The sequence below is a fragment of the Martes martes genome (assembly GCF_963455335.1).
Source record: "Martes martes genome assembly, chromosome: 11".
Taxonomy (NCBI): domain Eukaryota; kingdom Metazoa; phylum Chordata; class Mammalia; order Carnivora; family Mustelidae; genus Martes; species Martes martes.
In genome coordinates this window covers 93,364,842-93,384,087 of record NC_137899.1, presented here as the reverse complement: position 1 = coordinate 93,384,087, position 19,246 = coordinate 93,364,842, and the positions used below count along the sequence as shown (strand labels likewise).

At 49.0% G+C, this 19,246-nt stretch overlaps 1 protein-coding gene across 1 annotated transcript in view; it reads left to right on the top strand.

The window, feature by feature from the left end:
- The first annotated feature begins 831 nt into the window (after positions 1-831).
- KIAA1549 overlaps positions 832-19,246 on the top strand; it is a 135,403-nt gene continuing 116,988 nt past the window's right edge. Inside the window, exon 1 of the mRNA XM_080818228.1 lies at positions 832-1,015. Within this exon, the coding sequence (XP_080674354.1) occupies positions 859-1,015 (157 nt within the window). The 5' untranslated portion in view covers positions 832-858. The remainder of the gene's footprint in view (positions 1,016-19,246) is intronic.

The following is a 19,246-nucleotide window of genomic DNA, read 5'->3' as shown; positions in this document are numbered from 1 at the left end:
CGTTCCTTAACGACCCACACAGGAGGCAGAACCTCTGGAGGGAGAAAGGATGCGTAGAGCTGTGTGCGCGCTTTTCCCACCTCCTCGACTGCACGTCGGCTCTCGAGAAGGGAGCCCGACCTTTGCTTCGCTTTGTCCCCTCCGCAGCCCCGAAGGCTGTCCTCCGAACGCAGGCGCCCCGCTCACACCTGCTGCCCCGCGCGGAACGGAGCAGAGCGAAGCCAGGCGTCGGAGGAGGAGCGTGAGGCCCGCCGCTCTCGGGGCCGGCCAGGTTTTCCGGCTCTCACCCCTCCTCGCGGGCCTCCCTCCCTCCCGGCGCCCCCGGGAGCGGAACGCGCGGGGCCACCCGGGCGGCCGGCCCCGGGGTTCCGTGCGAGGCGGGGCGGCACCGGCCGCCGGCCGGGCCCAGGCCTCCCGCGCCTCCCCCGCGCCCCCCGGCGCCCCCCACCAGGGAGGCGGATCCTGGGGGAGACTCGGCACCGGCCCCGCGCGGCGCAGCCCCGGCGCGCCCGAGCCCCGCGCTCGCCGCCTGGCCGCCCCGCAGGCAGGCGCCGGGCCGGCCGGGAGGTGGTGCTAGCCTCCCCGCGCCCGGGCCCGCGCGTTGCCGAGCAGCCGCTCGGAGGCTCCGAAGGGGGCGGAGCGGCGAGGCCGGCGTGCGGCTGGCGGCCCCTGTCCGCGGTTCCGGCCCCCGGCCCGCCCCCGCCTCGCCGGCCTCCCTCCGCGCCGGTGCGCGGCGCCCCGTCCCAGCCGCAGCCGCAGCGGCCGCCCCTCCCGGGCCCGACAGCGCCGAGCCCCGAGGCCGGGCCGGGGCGCCGGCCGGGACTGCCGGGGGCGCGGCGCCGACGCCGAGGCGCGGCCATGGAGGGGAAGACCCGCGCCGGGGTCGCGCTGGTCCCGGGGCCGAGCGGCCGCGGGCCTTCCGCCCGCCGCGCCCGCCGCCTCCGCCGCCGCCCGGGGCTGCTGCTCCCCGGCCTCTGGCTGCTGCTGCTGGCCCGGCCGGCCTCGTGCGCCCCAGGTAAGCACCGCCGAGACCCTCGGGCCGCGACCCTGCCTTTTTTTATTGCTGTTATTTTCCAAAAAATCCTGCTTTCCCCGCCCACCCTCTTTTATTCTCCACGGCTCCCTAGCCCTCCTTTCTTGAGATGCTTTTCCGTTCTTCTCGGGCCCAGCCAATAAAAGGCACGGCGAAAATACAACGAGAAAACGAACGGATTCTGGCCAGTCTTGCCAAAGGTCTGCAAAGCTCTCCTGTTATCCACGGAGCCCGAGGCGGGTCTGTGGCTTCTCCAAATGTGCCTTTATTTTCTCTGCAAAACGCAGGCACTGGAATTGTATTTGTTCATGGCTGTGCCAGTGTGGCGTGTCAGATGTTCGGGAATACTTCATTGTAGGGGCGAAGGGGTAGCCTGGGTGTGTGGGCTTTAAAACAGTATTGCGTTACTCCGAGCGGCCCGGCGTCCCCCAGATGCAGGCAGGCTGGCGGTGTCCCCCAGTGCACCAGGACACAAAGAACATTCAAAGAAAATCTCTTGGAAAGCGCCCTGGCCATGGATCTTTCCAGGGAAATAGCTAGTGCTATTACTTCTGCAAAGGCATCAGTACAATAGAGTGGGAAAATATTGTGATTCTTCAGTGTCGGGGCATGAAAGGAGGAAGGGTTGTTTTATAATAGATGCAGTTTACTGACTGTTCGTCACCCTGGAATTAAGAGGCATCATTTATGAAGGAGCATGTGGGCGGGTTTTGTTGCTGAAATGATTGAATTCATACTGCTTCTCTGAAATGTTTACTTGTCCGCACGGAGCACACACACAGGATGCTCTGGAAAGCTTCTCTGAGCTGACACCCGGTAAACCAGTGGTTGCCCCAGCACACACCCTCCACCACGTCGGGGCAGAGAAGGAGAGGTGGAATGAGCAGCTCTGGGTGGAGAGCGGCTGCACAGTGAACACAAACAGAGCCATGGACGCTCCTGCAAACGCTCCCTTCGCGGGGGCAGGGCTGAAGGACTGCCAAGTGGCTTTGGAAGGAAATGGAACACATTTGAAGGTGTCCCTGGGACATCACTGTCGGAATTATAACCAGTGCCCCCCAGGGGATGGTACAATAGAAACGCAAGAAGGGACTTTGGAGCTCATAGAGTGAAACCTCTCCTCTTACTACAGAGGAGAGTGATAGAGAATTGGCTTGGTCAAGGTCACTGGCTAGTTGTTGCAGACTCATTGCTTTTCCATTACCCCCTGCTGTCCTGTGACCTGTAGGCTTATAGGCACCTGAGGCTACTGCAAAGATTTCCCGTCGCTGGGTGGAACCCTGGCTCAGGGAGCCCTGCCAGAGCTGGGGTGACAAAACAGGTCTCTTGCAAGCAGTATACAGAGTGCAAACAACTTTCCTAATCTAGCAGCTCAGGTCCCAGTCCCTCCCGCTGTGTGTTCCAGCCCTGCGTGTCCAGAGGAGAGGAGAATCAGGGCTTTCTGTGAGAAGAGATAATCATGAAGAGTGCCGTTGGCTTTCATCTGCAAAGAAAGCCCATCTGATGCTAATGGACTCATCTGTGAAGGGACCCGACATTAATCATTTCCATTTACTGAGTGCTTCCTCGGTGCCAGATGCTGCATTTTATAGACACAATCCAGTCCCATTGTGAGTTGGACGGGATTAGCCCCATTTTACAGACGAGGAAACTTCAGGAGTTTAGGTTAGTTTGATTCCAGACTCTCTATGCATTTAACTTCTGCACAGCTTCCCCATGTGCATATACCACAGATGTTGTGCAGAGAATAAGTAATTCTTTTGATAAGCTTAAAGTATATAGCGGAGATGTTTCTTACCTCTGTAAGTTTCTTGTCTTAGTCGTTCCTGTTTCCCATCAACCCCCAGTACAAATATTCACCATGGTCACGTGAAATTCAGTGTATTTCTGTGCTAGAGCTGACATCGCAGAGGTGGAGACGTCTTCTTTTCACTAATTTGTTTTGGGCTCCACTGGTTTGGACAATTACTTCTAGACCAGGTAATAGAATAGCAGATGAAGAAGTAGAGGACACTGGGTCTGTCCCCAGAGATCCAGTTAGAAACTCAAAGCAGGTGCAGATCTGTGCATGGACTGTTCCTTCGAGAAAAAACACCTTAAAGGTAGCCCCTGACCCACTTCTTGAAGGCTGTGACGAGTCACAGTGGTGGAGGGTCACTTCCTGATGTAGAAAACGTGGGCTGATGGGTGCTGGTTGGTCCTAGGAAGAGGTTGCATTTCAGTTGGCCCGTGTCTCCTCTCTGGGCCACTAGGACCTTCTGGCTCCCAGTCCTGAGTGTTTCCTTTTCACCATTGGCGTGGGGATGGGGGAGGCTTTGCGAACCCTGCTGTAGTGGTTCTGTTTCTAAAGGCCTGATTCAGAAAATGGCATGTCTTAATCCCGTGCAGGATTTCCTGGGTTAGGCAGCAGTCCCTTTCAAGGCTGACGGAAAATGATCTCCTTAGGCAGGCTTCTCTTTCCTTGTTAACTTCTGTTAAATGGAGTCCACCTTTCAGTGGGTCCCCTTATTTCAGTCTTTATTTAAATTTCTGTGTTTTATTGATTTCTTGTCTCTTTCTGTCTCATTCAGAATCTTGAATGTGCCCTTTTTTGTTTGTTTAAACATTTATAAATTTGGTCTTGACTGTTCACTGTTGTGGAAACAACGTGAAGTACTTTGTTTGGACTTGCTTTTGATTGTATTTTTTAGGCGATCCTATATCTACAATATAAAAAGAAAAAATTGCACTCTATTTATTCATCTTATTTTTTTTTGAAGATTTTATTTATTTATTTGACAGACAGAGATTACAAGTAGGCAGAGAGGCAGGCAGAGAGAGAGAAGAGGAGGAAGCAGGCTCCCCGCTGAGCAGAGAGCCCGATGTGGGGCTCGATCCCAGAACCCTGGGATCATGACCTGAGCTGAAGGCAGAGGCGTTAACCCACTGAGCCACCCAGGCACCCCACGATTTATTCATCTTATTCATGGATAAGTCTTTCTTAAAAATTATGGTTATTATGAAACTGATAACTTTGCAGAGATTTTGGAAATTACTAGAAGATACAGAAAACAGGTATTTCCATAACCCTGCAACCCACAGATAGCACTGTAAATAGTTTTTTCTTTGTTAACATTCAAAAGGTGAAAATTGAATTATAAGCACAATTGCATTTATTACTTTTTTCACTCAATATTTAACTTAAGCATTTTCCTATTCATTAAATATTGTTTGGAAACAGTGTTCCATCCTAATAATTTCCTTATTCTTTTATTATTTCCAGCTTTTTTGGCTGTTATAAATAATGCTATGATGAATAGCTATGTAGATAAGGTTTTGTACTTCTGTGTGTGTGTGTGTGTGTGTGTTTAGCATATGTTTCTAAAAGGGGAACTAGAATGCAATTTAAATCTAAGACCCACCAGGCTGAATCTTTGCATGTTCAGTGTGTTGGGTGCCTACTAGGTGCTCTGTAAGTGGTTGTCGAATGAATTGACTTGTTCTGTACAGCCCGTGATGCTGAAATAAACCTTAGTAACTTACACAGTGGCCTGTTTCATTTCATCATCATCAGCATTGGATATTATTTTTAAAATTCTTATAGAGGGGCACCTGGGTGGCTCAGTGGGTTAAGCCTCTGCCTTTGGCTCAGGCCCTGATCTCAGGGTCCTGGAATCGAGCCCCATGTGGGGCTCTCTGCTCAGTGGGGAGCCTGCTTCCCTGCCCCCCCCTTTCAGTCTGCCTCTCTGCCTACTTGTGATCTCTGTCAAGTAAATAAATGAAATCTTTAAAAAAAAAACCAACAAACTCTCATAGAATAAATTTGTAACCCACCCCTTAAGTTTTTTTTTTATTTTGGGTTGGCTATTTTTGGTTTATTTTGTATTTGTATTCTGTGAATTCTCTCTGTGTTTTTGCTCACATGTATGTTGTTGGTATATATTTAAATCTTTTTATGTTGAGGATAGCAACCGTTTCTTTCCTGTTGGTTGCCTTTTCCCCCTTCCAATGGATTTTCTTTTCAATTTTATACAATTTAGAAATTCATAAGTTTTGATTATTTTGATTAGCAAAACCTGCTGTTCTGCTTTTCTTTTTGTAACTTTTTTCATTGCATTTATTCTCATGACATGTTAAATTTTTATCTTAATGTACTTAATATTAGCCATTTTGAGGTGCATATTTGTTGTACTTTTTGGTTTAGTATCTTATAAACAAAGACTTTAAATGTTTCAAAAGTGTGATTCCCCAGCCCTCCTGCTTCAATATCACTAAGGAATGTGGGGGTGCCTGTTTAGAAGTTAGATTTCTGGGGCTCACCCTTGACCTATATTAGAGTCTTCAGTGGTGGTGCCTGGGAATCTTCATTTTTAACAAGGTCACAGTTAATTGATAGGCCCTTTAAACTTTGGAACCACCGATCCAGAGACTGTACACCCAGTAATTGAAAATTTTGGGGACACACTGCTTAATATCTCGTAATTGTCTTTTCATGATTAGAACAATTGATTCAAAATTGTGACGTTGCAATTGTTTTTTTTGTTCTATCTTGTTGGCTTGGTTTTCTTTGGGTTGGGAGTCAAAGGGCATAGAGAACTTCATTTTAAATTCTCAGTCCTGGCCACTGGGGAACAGTGGCTGCCATCTTTGTCAGGAAATGCCTCCCTTAATCCTGAAAACAGAACCCAGCCAGGGAGTTGTTAAAACTCACCAGGGACCTAGGAGCCACAGGTTTTCTATCAGTGTGCCCTGGGTGCTAGAGGCAGCTAGTTACTGTAATTAACATTACACTAGGTTGATTCAGATGGGAAGATGCTGCTGTAACCGATCTAATTTGTTTTCACGTTGTGTAGCTCCCAGTGACGTGGTTGCTTTCTTGGGCTTAAGCATCATGATTTGTTGGGGGGCTCACTGAGCTGTGAGCTCGCAGACCCGAGTGAGCTCTTTTCTGCTGGTAACTTGCTTTGTGACTGTGGACGAGTTACCTTGCTCTGGGTTTCTTTGTCGGTGTCAGAAGAGGTCGCTGAGATGTTCTCTGAATTCCCTTTACCTCTTATATTTCAAGTCCACGTGTTGGATACCTTGGAATGCACTCATTACAGACAGCGACAGTCCTGTTTCTGTTGAATGTTTGTGTCAATGTCTGCCTGTCCTGTAGATGTTCCAGCCCAGTGACTTGCCGAAGGCAGTTCATTCAATTCTTTTTTTTTTTTAAATATTTTATTTATTTATTTCACAGGCAGAGATAGGCAGAGAGGCAGGCAGAGAGAGAGGGAAGCAGGCTCCCTGCTGAGCAGAGAGCCCGATGCAGGGCTCCATCCCAGGACCCTGGGATCATTACCTGAGCTGAAGGCAGAGGCTTTAACCCACTGAGCCACCCAGGCGCCCCTCAATTCTTTTTGTTTTTAAAAAAATCCTCCTCCGCTCTTCCCTCCTGCATCCCCACCTGTGGGACACATACTTTGCTCTCTTGTATTTTCTTTTTGTCTCTTCCTTTTATCCATCTTCACTGATAATGCTTCAGGTGCGCTAGTGCTATGGCTTATGGCTTCAGGCATTGCTTCTCCTCGTTAGTGAAAATCTAAACTTGTTACTTACTCTGAAAGCGTGGGCCACAGCTTGTTAGAAATGCAGAATCTCAGGGGCGCCTGGGTGGCTCAGTGGGTTAAAGCCTCTGCCTTCGGCTCAGATCATAACCTCAGGGTCCTGGGATCGAGCCCCACATCAGGCTCTCTGCTCATCAGGGAGCCTGCTTCCCCCTCTCTCTCTGCCTGCCTCTCTGCCTACTTGTGATCTCTCTCTCTGTCAATTTAATAAATAAAATCTTTAAAAAAAAAAAAAAGAAATGTAGAATCTCAGGTCCTACCCCGAACCTCCTGAGTCCGAATCTGCATTTTCACAAGCTCCTCAGGTGATTTCGAACACGCCCTTGAAGTTTGGGAAGCACTGGGCCAAGAGGTGGTGCCTCCTGTTCCAACCATCTGGGAGCAAGTGGTGGTGGATCCCCGGAGCCTGAGTCAGCCCACACTACTCTGGAGCCCTTCCAGATCTTCAGGGACCTTGAGATGCACCTGCCTTAGGGACTGAGTCTGTGTGAATAGCTTGCAAGAGCCCTACTGCCTTTGACCAGGCAACTTCAGGACAAAATGATTCTCTAGATCTGCCCTGATTTTTAACCCATTCATTCATGATGGCCATTTGGCTGGTTGTGAAAATACTGAAATACGGCCATACCACTTGGTAGATGGCTGCTGATCCCCAGCTCTCCCGGTGCCTGGGGCCTCCCTGTCCCCCTCAGGCACTCCACTTTTGAAGACTGGGATGTACCCACCTCAGATGGAGGGTCGGCCCACGCAGGTTTTTCAGCCTCAGGGTGTGCTTCCTGGTGACAGACCAGCCGCTGGTTTTGGGCCATCTGTCACTTTGGGCCGGGATGGGGTGGTGGTGCTGCTGTGTTTGTTCTAGGAGTGAAACAGGGCAGAACACAAGGGGATGGTAAAAGAGGGTGTGGACAGGTAGGGACCACTTGTGCAGTTGAGGAAATAGAGAGGAGCACGGCAACACCGGGTGAGGCTCAAGGAGGTGGTGGGAAGGGGGCAGGAGGGAGAAATGGGGGGTCTTACCTGCAGACAGAAGCACTGAGGAGAGGGTAGCTTTGTAGAGAGAGGTAGACAAGATGACCTTTTGGGAGGACGGCAAGCAGGGGAGGAATTGGGGGCTCGAGAACATACAGCTGGTTTCCCGAGACAACTGAGAAGAGGTGAATGCCTCAGCTGTCAGGTGCCTGCTGTCTGCTCGCCCCCCAGCAGCCCTGGGTGGCCCAGGGTCTTGGTGGGCAGTGAGCGGGCGACAGTGCTCCTGGGTTACCTCCTGGCAAGTCTGGGTGCGAGGTCCGACTGGGGAGGCTCCTGCTCCTGATGATGGGCGGCGAGTGCCCAGCCCTGTGGAGTCATTTAGAAAACTCCTTGCTTCTGTCTTTGTTCTGCTGTCTCTTGTTTGGGCCTGTGGAAGCGACCCTTCATCACTATCGTTTTGGGCGCTGGGATTAACTTCGGAGCCAGACAGCCTCAAGGGCTTCAAAACACTGGGTAAATACCGCTGGGGAGCTTTCAAAGGGGGAAGCCTCAAACATACAAAACAAACCATCTTCTGAAGCCAGCTTTGAGGCGAACTTGGGCAAAGCCCCAGGAGACAGGTGTGAACTGGTGGCCACGTCGCCAGGCCTCTGCTGCTCCAGGTGTGGTCCACAGACGAGCAGCATCAGCAGCCCCTGGGAGCTTGTTAGAAAGGCACAGTGCCTGGTCCCTCCCCACGTCTACCCAGAGTCCACCTCTGACCACCCCTCACCCGGGATTTGTGTGCGCACTAAGGTTTGAGATGCCCTGGCCTAGGCTGTGTCTCCTTGAGGCTGGGTGCATTTCAAAGATTTTTGGTTGTTACCCAGTTACTGAGGAGGCTTTACCTTGTAAAAATCCAGCCCAGATTTTAAGTTGATCGGGCAAAACGGGGGAAGGAGCAGGAGCGGAGTAGTCGGTTCAGAGCTGAGCTGGTGTCTGGCTGGACGTGCGAGTCAGAGCGCTGGTCCTACTCCGCCTCTCCCCACAGGACACCCCATCCCCCCCTCCAACCCCCATGGGGCCCGAGTGTGTTTGGGAGCCTTTTTTCTAGCCCTTAATTTCTCTGCCCCGGTGGCAGGAGTCAGGGCGGCTGGCTGTGGAGGACTGCGGGAGCACGTGGAGCTCGTGGAGGCAAACAGGTGTGGAAGCCGAGGTGGCGGTGGAAGGGCCCCAGGTGTCTGTCAGGCGACGAGCGGATTAACAAAACGCGGCTTATACACACAATGGAATTATTCCTTCTTAAGAAAGAAGGAAATTCGGACACACGCTACAGCATGGACGGACCTTGACATTCCGCCAAGTGAAATAAGCCAGTCACCAAAAGACAAAACCTGCCTGAGTCCTCTTATGTGAGGTATCTGGAGTTGTCAGCGCCGCGGGGACGTGGTGCTCTCCAGGGGCTGCGTGGTGGAGGGAATGGGGGCGTAGTGGGTGATGGGGACAGAGTTTCAGTTCCGCAAACGTGTTCTGGAGCTCGGTCGGTTGCACAACCAATGTGAATATACTTAACGTTATTGAACTGTGCGCGTAGAAGTGGGAGGTCGATATGGTGAATTTTATATGTGTGTGTGTTTTTAACCACAATTATTAAACAAAAACAAAGTGAAGCTGGGTGGGGACTCGCTGGTTGGGTAGCAGAAGTGGACGCTTGTGAGAGCTGGGAGCCGCAGTCTGGGGACAGGGCAGGAGCACACGACGGGTATTCAGTGGGCTCAGGTGACAGGCGGGATGCAAGGGCTTCTGCAGACCATCAGAGGCCAGATCTGCATGGGGACAGGGAAGGGGCAGGTCAGAGCCTGGTGGCCAGGAGAGGAGTCACAGCCCCTGCACCTGGCCTGTGGCATCAGCTAGGATGTCCAGGCCTGTCTGCCTCAGGACTGCTTCACCTCACCCCAACTGCCCCCCACTCATTGCACCCACCTCTCACCTCACCTGTCATCTCTCATCTCACCTCTCACCTCACCCCTCACCTCACCTCACCCCTCACTTCACCTCACCCCTCACCTCACCCTTTACTTCTCATCTCATACTCATCACCTCACCCCTCACCTCTTGTTGTACCTCCCTTCTCACCTCATCCTTCACCCTTCACCCCCCCTCACCTCCCCCTTAACTCTCATCTCACTCCTCACCTCACCCCTTCCCCCTCCTATCTCACCTCACCCATCACCTTTCACCTCACCTCTCATCTCCCTCTTCACCTCACCCATCATCCCTCACCCCCCTCTCACCTCATCCTTCACCTCACCCTTTACTTCTCATCTCATACTCGTCACCTCAACCCTCACCTCTTATCGTACCTCCCTTCTCACCTCGTCCTTCACCTCTCACCCTTTACCTTTCACCTCCCCCCTCGCCTCACCCTTAACCTCAGTCCTCACCTCATATCTCACCCCTCCCCCTTTACTTCTCACCTCCCCCTTAACTCTTATTTCACTCCTCACCTCACCCCTTCCCCTCCTATCTCACCTTCCCCATCACTTCTCACCTCACATCTCACCCATCTCACCTCGCCTTTCATCTCACCTTTTACCTTTCACCTCATCATCTTTGTGTTATTGAATGGTTTTCTCCTGGACAGTTGTTTGATGGAGGATGGGCTAGGGGACTGGGCTGGGGGGGCTGAATAGAATCTGAATAGAATCTTGGGAATTTATAAAATCAGATTCTTTTTCCTAGCCCTTGGAATGGTGCTTTTAAATATTTTTATGCACTTTCACAATTACAATAGTTTCACTGGTTTTTTCCTGATTATGAATAATATGTGTTCATTGCACTGATGTGGGTGTACCATTCCCTCCGCCTAGAACATTCTTAATCTCTGATATTATCTACACGGTTTACTACCCGCTTTCTTCAGGTCTGCTCAGATCTCATGTGGTCAGAGAAGCTTTCTGTAAGTAAGTTTTAAAAATACAGTGACCTCCTTCATAATTCCCTGTTCCAGACTCGGCATTAGTTTCCTCTGTGGCGCTCAGCACCGTGTGTCTCTTTATTCCCTGTCGGCGTCCTCTAGACAGTAAGCTTCCTGAGGGCCAGCTGTGTTCTTCTGTGCTGTTTGCTCATTTACTCGTCCCGTCTTTCTCCATTGACTGTTCTGTGCCGGCACTTGGGATCCATGGGTGGGCCCTTGGGATCCATGGGTGAACCCACTTAACTGTGTGCTGGGTTCCCAGGCCGTAAGCGCCAGGAAGGAACGGGGCAGAGAAAAGGCTTGGGTGTGAGGAATTGAAGTTTTAATCTGAGTGGTTAGGGAGGCCTCACAGAGAAGGCGGGTATGGTGGTATGCTAGGGCTGCGGTCACGAAACAGCCACAAACGGAGTGGCTTACACAAAAGTTACTGTCACATGGTTCTGAAGGCCAGACGTCCCAGATCAAGGTCAGCAGGGCAGTGCTCCTTCGGAAGGCGTTAAGGAAGGGTCTGTTCTCGGGGTGTCTCGGAGCTTCTGGTAGTTCCTTGGGCTTGTGCAGCACAACTCTGATCTCCTTGGCCTTCTCCCTGTGTCCATGTCTGTGTCCAAATTTCCCCTTTTGTAAGCACAGTCATGTTGGATTGGGGCCATCCTACCCCAGTATGACCTCATCTTAACTAATGACATTTACAGTGACCCTGTTTCCACATAAGGTCACATCAGAGGTACTGGGGATTAAGACTTGAACATACAAATTTGTTCGGGGTCGGGGGGAGGGCATGGCGCACCCTTAACGGTGACATTTAATCTAAGATTTGAAGGAGATGAGGGGGTGAGCCAAGCAGGTATTTGGGGAAACAGTGTTCCCAGCAGGTGAAATGGCCAGCATAAATGTGGGAGTTTGCCCGGTGTTGGGGGAGGGGGAGGAGGCCAGTGTGCCCAAAGCGGAGCGGGTGGGGGTGAGGGTCAGCAGGTGCTCGGGTGGGTGCTGGGCGTAGGGGAAGTGGGTGCTGGGGTGGAGCATCAGAGGCCCTCTTAAGGACTTTGGCATCACTCCAGGTGAGGTGGGAAGCAGTTGGAGGGTTTTGAGCAGAGGAGGGATATGATGAAGCTTAAAATGTAAAATTTATTGCACATTAAATGAATTCAGATGGTAAAAAAGATGTAAGTTAGAAAGAGAAAATCACCCCAAATTCTACCACTCAGAGATAACCATTATGACATTTCGGTGTTTCTCTTTTCAGACTTCTTGTTCACACATACAAGCACATACACATACACGCAAAGTGATGGTGTCGTACTCGCCATGTTGTTTGCTGACTTGCTTTCTTGCACTTCACACTTTATCATTGAATCTTTACGTTGTCAGGAAATATAGATCCACGTTATGATTTGGTACGATGCTCTGGATGTTCTATACTTTACTTAACCAGCTCTCTGTTCATGGGTAATTATATTGCTTTCAGCTTTTGCTGTGACAAAGAACACTGCTATGAACATCTTTGTATTTCTGTCTTTCCATACTTTTCTAATTATTCCCTTAGGATAAATTCCCAGAAATAGAATTGCTGGACTAGGCAGTATTCAGACATTAGATTTTGATACATATTGCCAAATTGCTTTCTAGAAAGGTTCAAGCACACTGCATTCTCTCTAGCAATGAATCAGAGCGCCGTTTTGCTTCTTCCCTCCATCTTACTGGCTGTTACCAATCTTCATTATCTTTGCCAAACTCCTAGGTAACAAATAGCTGCTTTGAAGTTGCATTTCTTTGGCTCTTAATTGGCATTCGGGCCTGTCATCGAGGGCCCCTTTGCTCTCCTTCTCTGGTTCCCTCCTGCAGAAATCTCCGGGCTGACCTGGGAGTCATAATACCCAGTAATTACCGAGCGCTAGCTAGCCAGGTGCCAAACGTTGTGGGAGGCACAATGTATCTTTTTAAATCTATACAGTAACCGCAGGAGGTAGGAGCTATTATTATCCCCATTTTGCAGATTAGAAAGACCGAGATCAGAGAGGGTTACTAACTTGCTCAAGGTCACACAACTATTAAGAGTCTTCCTACCTTCAAGGTTGGGGGGGGGGGGGTGCACCTCAGCCAGTGCCTCCGGGGCTCTTGGTCCATGCTAGAGAATGAGTCCATAATCTCTACCATTTAGATGCCCACTCACAGGTTTTGCTTGCTGCGTAGAGTGAACTCTTTGGGTAGAGCTCTGCAGTCAGGGTCCTCTGTGGCCCCTGCGTGTGTCAGAAGCCCTGGCTGGCTGTGAAGGCTTGCCCAGGGCCCCACACAATGATAGAAATGAGACTGGACCCCAAAGTCAAAGGCACAGACAAGGCTTTATTAGGGTTACATCTCGAGTGGAAGAGAGACAGGGCACAGACGGGGAAACCCTGATTGCATAGACAGTTCCCTCCTCCTGATTGGTTGGAAGGGCCTTGTCCTGATTGGTGGATATTCGCCTCTGAGGCAGCTCATTGGTGCTTTTTGGAGCCGTGGCTTCTATTTTAAGTCTGACTTGACTGTGACTGGGTGTCCTGGGTCTGCTCTGACAGAAGCACGTGTGATAATGATGGTGTCCCGTGTGCATAATGGCTTTCACTCAGGGTTTGTGCCCGTGGTCCCTGTCTCACGTAGAAGGTGCTCACCATCTTTGTTAAGAGAAATGAAGGAAGCGGGCTTGTGAAAACTACAGTATTGTGCGTCATTGAGGTGTGATTTTGTTTGATCCCAGCAGATTAGAAATTAAAAGTTTTAAAAGTAAAAAAAACACAAAAACTCAGAAAGTTAAAATTAATCTTTGGAGCCTATATTCCTTATCCTCCTGCACGGAGAATAACATTTTTTTGTAATACCAAGTAACATTTTTGTACTGCATTTCCTCTCTTACGTGCTGGGCCATATCCTTGTGGGTTTGATAGTATTTCTTCTTTGTTTCGGCTACACTATCTTTCTGTGGTTTGTTTCTGACTGCAAAGTGTGTGGTTGTAATACATTTTCTTTGTTAATAAATTGGCATATACCACTGGTTTAAAATCAATTTCTCATTAACTCTGAAATTTTGGTGGGAGGAAGTCAATGCCATAAAATAAATACCTTGTTCGAGACTCAACCAGTGTAACTCGCTGTCCTGGTTCCATTGTTTTATATGCCCCTTGAGCCTTTTTAGTTCTTCGTAAAACACAGTGTATTAATTCCTTGAGTTCTTGCCTGGATCTGGTGTTAAAGTTTAACCTTCTGAATAATTTCCAGAAATCTTAGGCCTGAAACTATTCTATTTTTTCCCCTCACAGTTTATATTGACTTTACTCATTGACAACCTTCAAGTTTCTCTTCTCCCACTTGCAATTCAAGGTTCAAGTCCCCCCGAGAGGAAAGCCACATGTAGAATATGTATTCTCTCAATCAGGATAGACTAGTTTTGTTGCAGAAACAACCCCAAATCTCAGTGGGTTTTGCCTTTTGGCTTCAAGACTCCACCATGCTGATATTTCCCTTTGTCTCTTTCCTTTACCTTTTGGATTTTGTGTGGTTCTGGAAATTTTGCTTTTCCATCCTAGCCTTGGGGTTTCCGGTGCCAGAATGAGTGCCTGAAGGTAGACCAGTTATACGGAGGCCCTGTTCATTCATGCATGTGTGCATTTTTCAGCTAACATCTTATTTTTTAAAAAAGATTCATTTATTTTTTGGAGGGGGAGAGGGGCAGAGGGACAGAGAATCCTAAGCAGACTCCATGCTGAGTGTGGAGCGTGACACAGAGCTCACAACCCTGAGATCACAGCCTGAGCCAAAATGAAGATTTGGATGCTTAACCAGCTTTGCCATCCAGGCGCCCCTTCAGCCAGCATTTTGAGCACTCACTACTAGAAGCTGGGATAGGAAGATGAATATGGCAGTCAGTCATGCCCCTCAAGGAACTCAGGAAGGAGAGAGAGTCCTGTACATAAGTAACTATACAACAGTGTGGTCAGTGCCGTGTTAGAGGACAACTGTGATGACACAAAGAAGGCAAGAGCTGGTCGTAGATGTAGGATCAAGGAACTGTGTGGGATATTTTGTTTTAAGATGGGACATAAGATTGGAGCATTCTTTTAGTGCTGAAGGGGAGCATTGTTCTGTTATCTATGACTGCATAACAAATCACCCCAAAACTGAATGATACGAAACAATAATGATATATTATTTCTCATGATTCTCTGGGTCAGGAATTTGGACAAGGCTCAGATGGGCGATTCTTCTCCATATAGTCACTACTGAGGTAACTCACTTGGCTGCTTGTGGTTGGTGCTGGGATTGGGCTGGAAGGTTTAAGAAGGTTTCACTGACATGTCCAGTTCCTTGGTGCTCCTCCATATGCCCCCCCCCCCCATTCATATGACTGTCTGAGGCTTTCTTGAAGCCTAGTGGTCTCAGGGTAGTAGGATTTCATATTGGGCTACAGGCTTCCAAGACGGGTGAAGTAGAAGCTGCCAGTTCTCTTAAGATCCTAGGCTTGAAAGTTACCCAAAGAAGCCATGAGAATGTTGTTGGTTAGAGCAAGTCATAAAGCCAGCTTAGACTCAAGGGTTGGGAGGGAGCAGGAGCTCCCCCGCCCCATTGATGGATGGAATAGCGTATGAATTGATGGTGGTCATCTTTGGAGATTGTCTCCACAAGCACAAAATGGTCCCGAATGGAGAGGAGCTGGAAAGGAGACAATTGCTGGAGCACGTTCTCAGAGTGGACAGGAGTAAGTGATAACAACCAGCATTATAACAGCTAACTCACACTAACTGTGCACTTCGCATATGCTGGGCATTCTCTGGGCACTCAGCACGTGTTCACTGTATTAATTTATTTAATCCTGACAACAACCCTGTCAGGTACAATTGTTAACTCCCTTTCTCAGATGAAGAAGTCGATACACGGGGAGGTGAAGTAACTTGCCTTAGGTTGCCCATCTAGTAACTGGGAGCGGAGGAATTCAGGCTCCTTGGACAGGAAGGATGGCATCTCTTCCACTGAGATAGGTGGGGAGGAAGGAGTGGTGGGTGCAGGTAAGGGTGGGAGGGTCATGCTGTTGAGGAAGCCAATGTCTGATTGGCTCTTTTTTTTTTTTTTTTTTTGATGGTGCTGTGGTCATCACTTAAGTGCGATGGGGCTGAAGCAGTTTGGGCTCCAGGAAAAAAGTTGTTTCTGATTGTAGCATCTGTGCATCATAGCGGAAGGGGCAGAGCAGGGAGCTATAAAGGGTCTGTTGATTGGTCGAGGGTCCTCTCAGGTGTGCAGCAGCAGCACCCTCCCTTGGCCCAGTGGGGGTTTCTGTGGCTGGATTTGTCAGGTGGAGAAGGTACACGGTGGGGCTGATCCCAGAGCGGCTCTTTGAACCCATGATAAAAGTCGCTTAGATCTATATTTTCTCCAGCTGCTGTGACTGTCTCGCCTCACAAGATTTGCCCAGCGGCTCTCAGAAAGCAGCATTTCCATCACAGATATGAAAAGAAGAGTGCCAGGTGACTCCCTGGGTTGATCCCACAAATGTTCCTTGACCTTGCATTGGGTGCCTCTTCCAGGTACCAAGTGTCAAATGTCAAGTCTTGAGACTGCCCCTGGGACAACTTCGGATAGGCTCCCAGAAGAGACGCCACTCTTTTTGGTGGGGTGAAGCATGTGGGCATTGACTGTCACCCAGCTCAGAGTGAGGCTCCTACTCTGCAGGCCACACCGAAGGCCTGCAAGGGGCCCGTCTTTCCACAGGACTGCACAGGGAGGGGTCATGCTGGGGATTGAGGAAGAGCCTGTGCTTTGGGTCCCATCCACCCCTTTTATTTGCTCGTACCATGTGGGATCTATGGTGTTGCTGCAGTCTCCCAGTGCTTACCACTTATATTCTCGGAGACTTTGAATCATAGGAGTCTATTTTCATAATAATTTGATCTCTTTGGAAAATTCAGAAGGTACCTCCACATGTCTTTCTAGTCCCACAGGGCTTTAGAAAGCATTTTTTTTTTTCAAAAGATTTTATTTATTTGACAGATCTACAAGTAGGCAGAGGCAGGCAGAGAGAGGGGGGGAAGCAGGCTCCCTGCTGAGCAGAGAGCCCGATGCAGGGCTCAATCCCAGGACCCTGGGATCATGACCTGAGCCAAAGGCAGAGGCTTTAACCCACTGAGCCACCCAGGTGCCCCTAGAAAGCATTTCTTGAGAAAAGCACACTTAATATGCAAGGAACAGCTTTACCCCAGAAGGTTCCAGATAAACTCCTATCAGTTGCCCACCTCTGTAGTTTTGGTTCCAACCTGGGGTGTCTGGGAGGTTCTGGGTATCTGGGATCCACTTGCTGGTGTTAGAAACATTTTAGTCTGTTATTTTTTGACATATCATACTATCTCCTAAGCCACAGGGCTCCAGGGGACAAATTCTGTTTCTCCTGGACCCCAGTGACCCAATAAACCTTCGGCCAGTTGGAGTGGGGATATCACTCTAATTCCTGCTTTGATTCGTCTATCTTGGATTAAGTTCCGTGGTGTGAGCTAAAGCCTCTAACTGGACCAGATCTTATCCATGTCAGGGGACCGGCAGTCTTCTCCATCTCTGCCCTGTAGTCCAGAGAACGGACCTGAAACCATGAGGCCATGACATTGGGAGTTGAAAATGGTTAGCGCTTAACACTGGTGTTTAAAGAGGGGTCATGCCTAATTCAGAGGCACGGTTCCCTGCAGTCGCTCTGTGATCTTTACAAGTGGGGTTGGCTCATTTCCCTTGACCCAGCAAGTCAGTTCTTTGGAATTTAACCAACTTCTGACTCTTTGACAGTAAAATTTACATAACTGTATAAAGACATTTGTTAATGGATCCTCTAATCAAGAAAAATCAATGTCTCAAACTTAACATAAATTTATTTTTTAAAAAAGATTTTATTTATTTTTGTGACAGAGAGAGAGAGAGCACGCCCGGGCTCGCTCACAAGATGGGGGAGGGCCAGAGGGAGAAGCAGGCTCCCCACTGAGCAGGGAGCTCGATGATGCTGGGCTCCATCCCAGGACCCTGGGATCTTGACCTGAACAGAAGACAGACAGACGCTTAACCAACTGAGCCACCCAGGTGCCCCTTAATGTAAATTTAAATCTTATTTTACAACAAAACTTTCAAGACTTACTTCATGTTGAAATAACTGATAACCAACATCAGGGTTAAAAATAATCATAACAATGATTATATTTTCTCCATTTATAAAATCTGGGTTTGAACTGCAGGCTTTTTGTGGGAATTAAATAGAAAGACCTTTTGTCCTGTGCCGTTTGGGCCTCTGCACCATGAACCTCCCCAACTCCCTTTTTCCCATAGTGGGAACCCCATTCATGTAATCTTTTTGTTCCATGATGCCCACCTCAGTGTCCTGTACAGGCAGACGAATGAGTGAGTGAATGCGTGAGTGGCACTTTTTCTAGTTGTTCGTGGTCATGATTTGTGGTCGTCTTTTGGTTTTGGTGGTTGGTCAGTTGCTGAGAGGGAATGAATTAATATACACCAGGTTTTTGTAATACTATTAGGGTTGTTGGGTTCAAAAATTATGCATCAGAACTTCTAGCAATAGTACGAAAACAAATCTGCGTTTCCTTAAGAGTGTAGCTTGTGCACCTACCTGGACGGGAACAGCTTCTGAATCATACCACACTGTTTGGGTCCCATTGGATCGTTGCTGAGAGATCCAGTAGTGTCCGCCGTCCACACTGGGTGGGGCTCGCTAGGTGGAAGCTGGTCCTTTCTGCACCTGGGAGAGGAAGGTGGCTGAGGTGGGATAATGGAGCAGCAACAAAGTGAACTGGGATGAGAGAAATACTGTTTTAAGTGACAGTCTCCGGCGAAGTTGTCATCATGGGAAGTATGTGATAGATTGTAAAATAGTTCCTGAGTCATAGAACTTTTCAGCTGGGGAGTTATATAAATAGTCATTCATATGTCTATATATCTATATATCTATTTATATGTCAATTTCTACTTCTGTGGCCTTGAGAAGATGCCCCAGGGCCTGCACCACCAGGATCCAGACTGTAGGAGTTGGAGACCGTTCCTTAGGGCACACCCAATAGGATGAATTTCAGCCTTTTTATTATTCTGTCAAGATTCAAATTTTGGGGAGAGAGCCTGCGGCTTAGGATTGCTGCCCATTCCTTGGGCAGGAGAGAGTGGGCCTCTTGGGTGACAGATGTACTTAGATCATGCACCATGGTGGAGGGAGCATCCCCAAAACAAGACTGGGGGAAACTGAAACCAATGTCTACTCCCATGGCCTGCATGTGTGAGTCATGCAGGTGCAAATGTGCAGACCCATAATCAGAGAGAAACACACCTATATATCCAGAGGAAGACAGTCATGCAAAGATGAGAAGAGTCAGAAATAGGCATTAACAGACATTTCCACGCATACAAAATACGTGAAGACACATGAGTATATAAAGAAGCATTGTGTGTACAAGTGTGTAGGTCAGTAGCGGCATGTACAGAGATGCCCCTGTAGACAGGCACGTGGAAATACATGCATAAATGCAGACCCACTTACGAATACGTGCCCATGGCAAAGTGCATGGGTGCTTGGAGAGAAAATGAGCAGAGGAAGGAGGCTGCATCGTAGAGGGTGGATAAAGGAGAGAGTACAGGGGCAGCAGAGTGACATGCTTTCACCAAGTAGTCGATCAAGATTTATAGATTGGCTTTGGATTT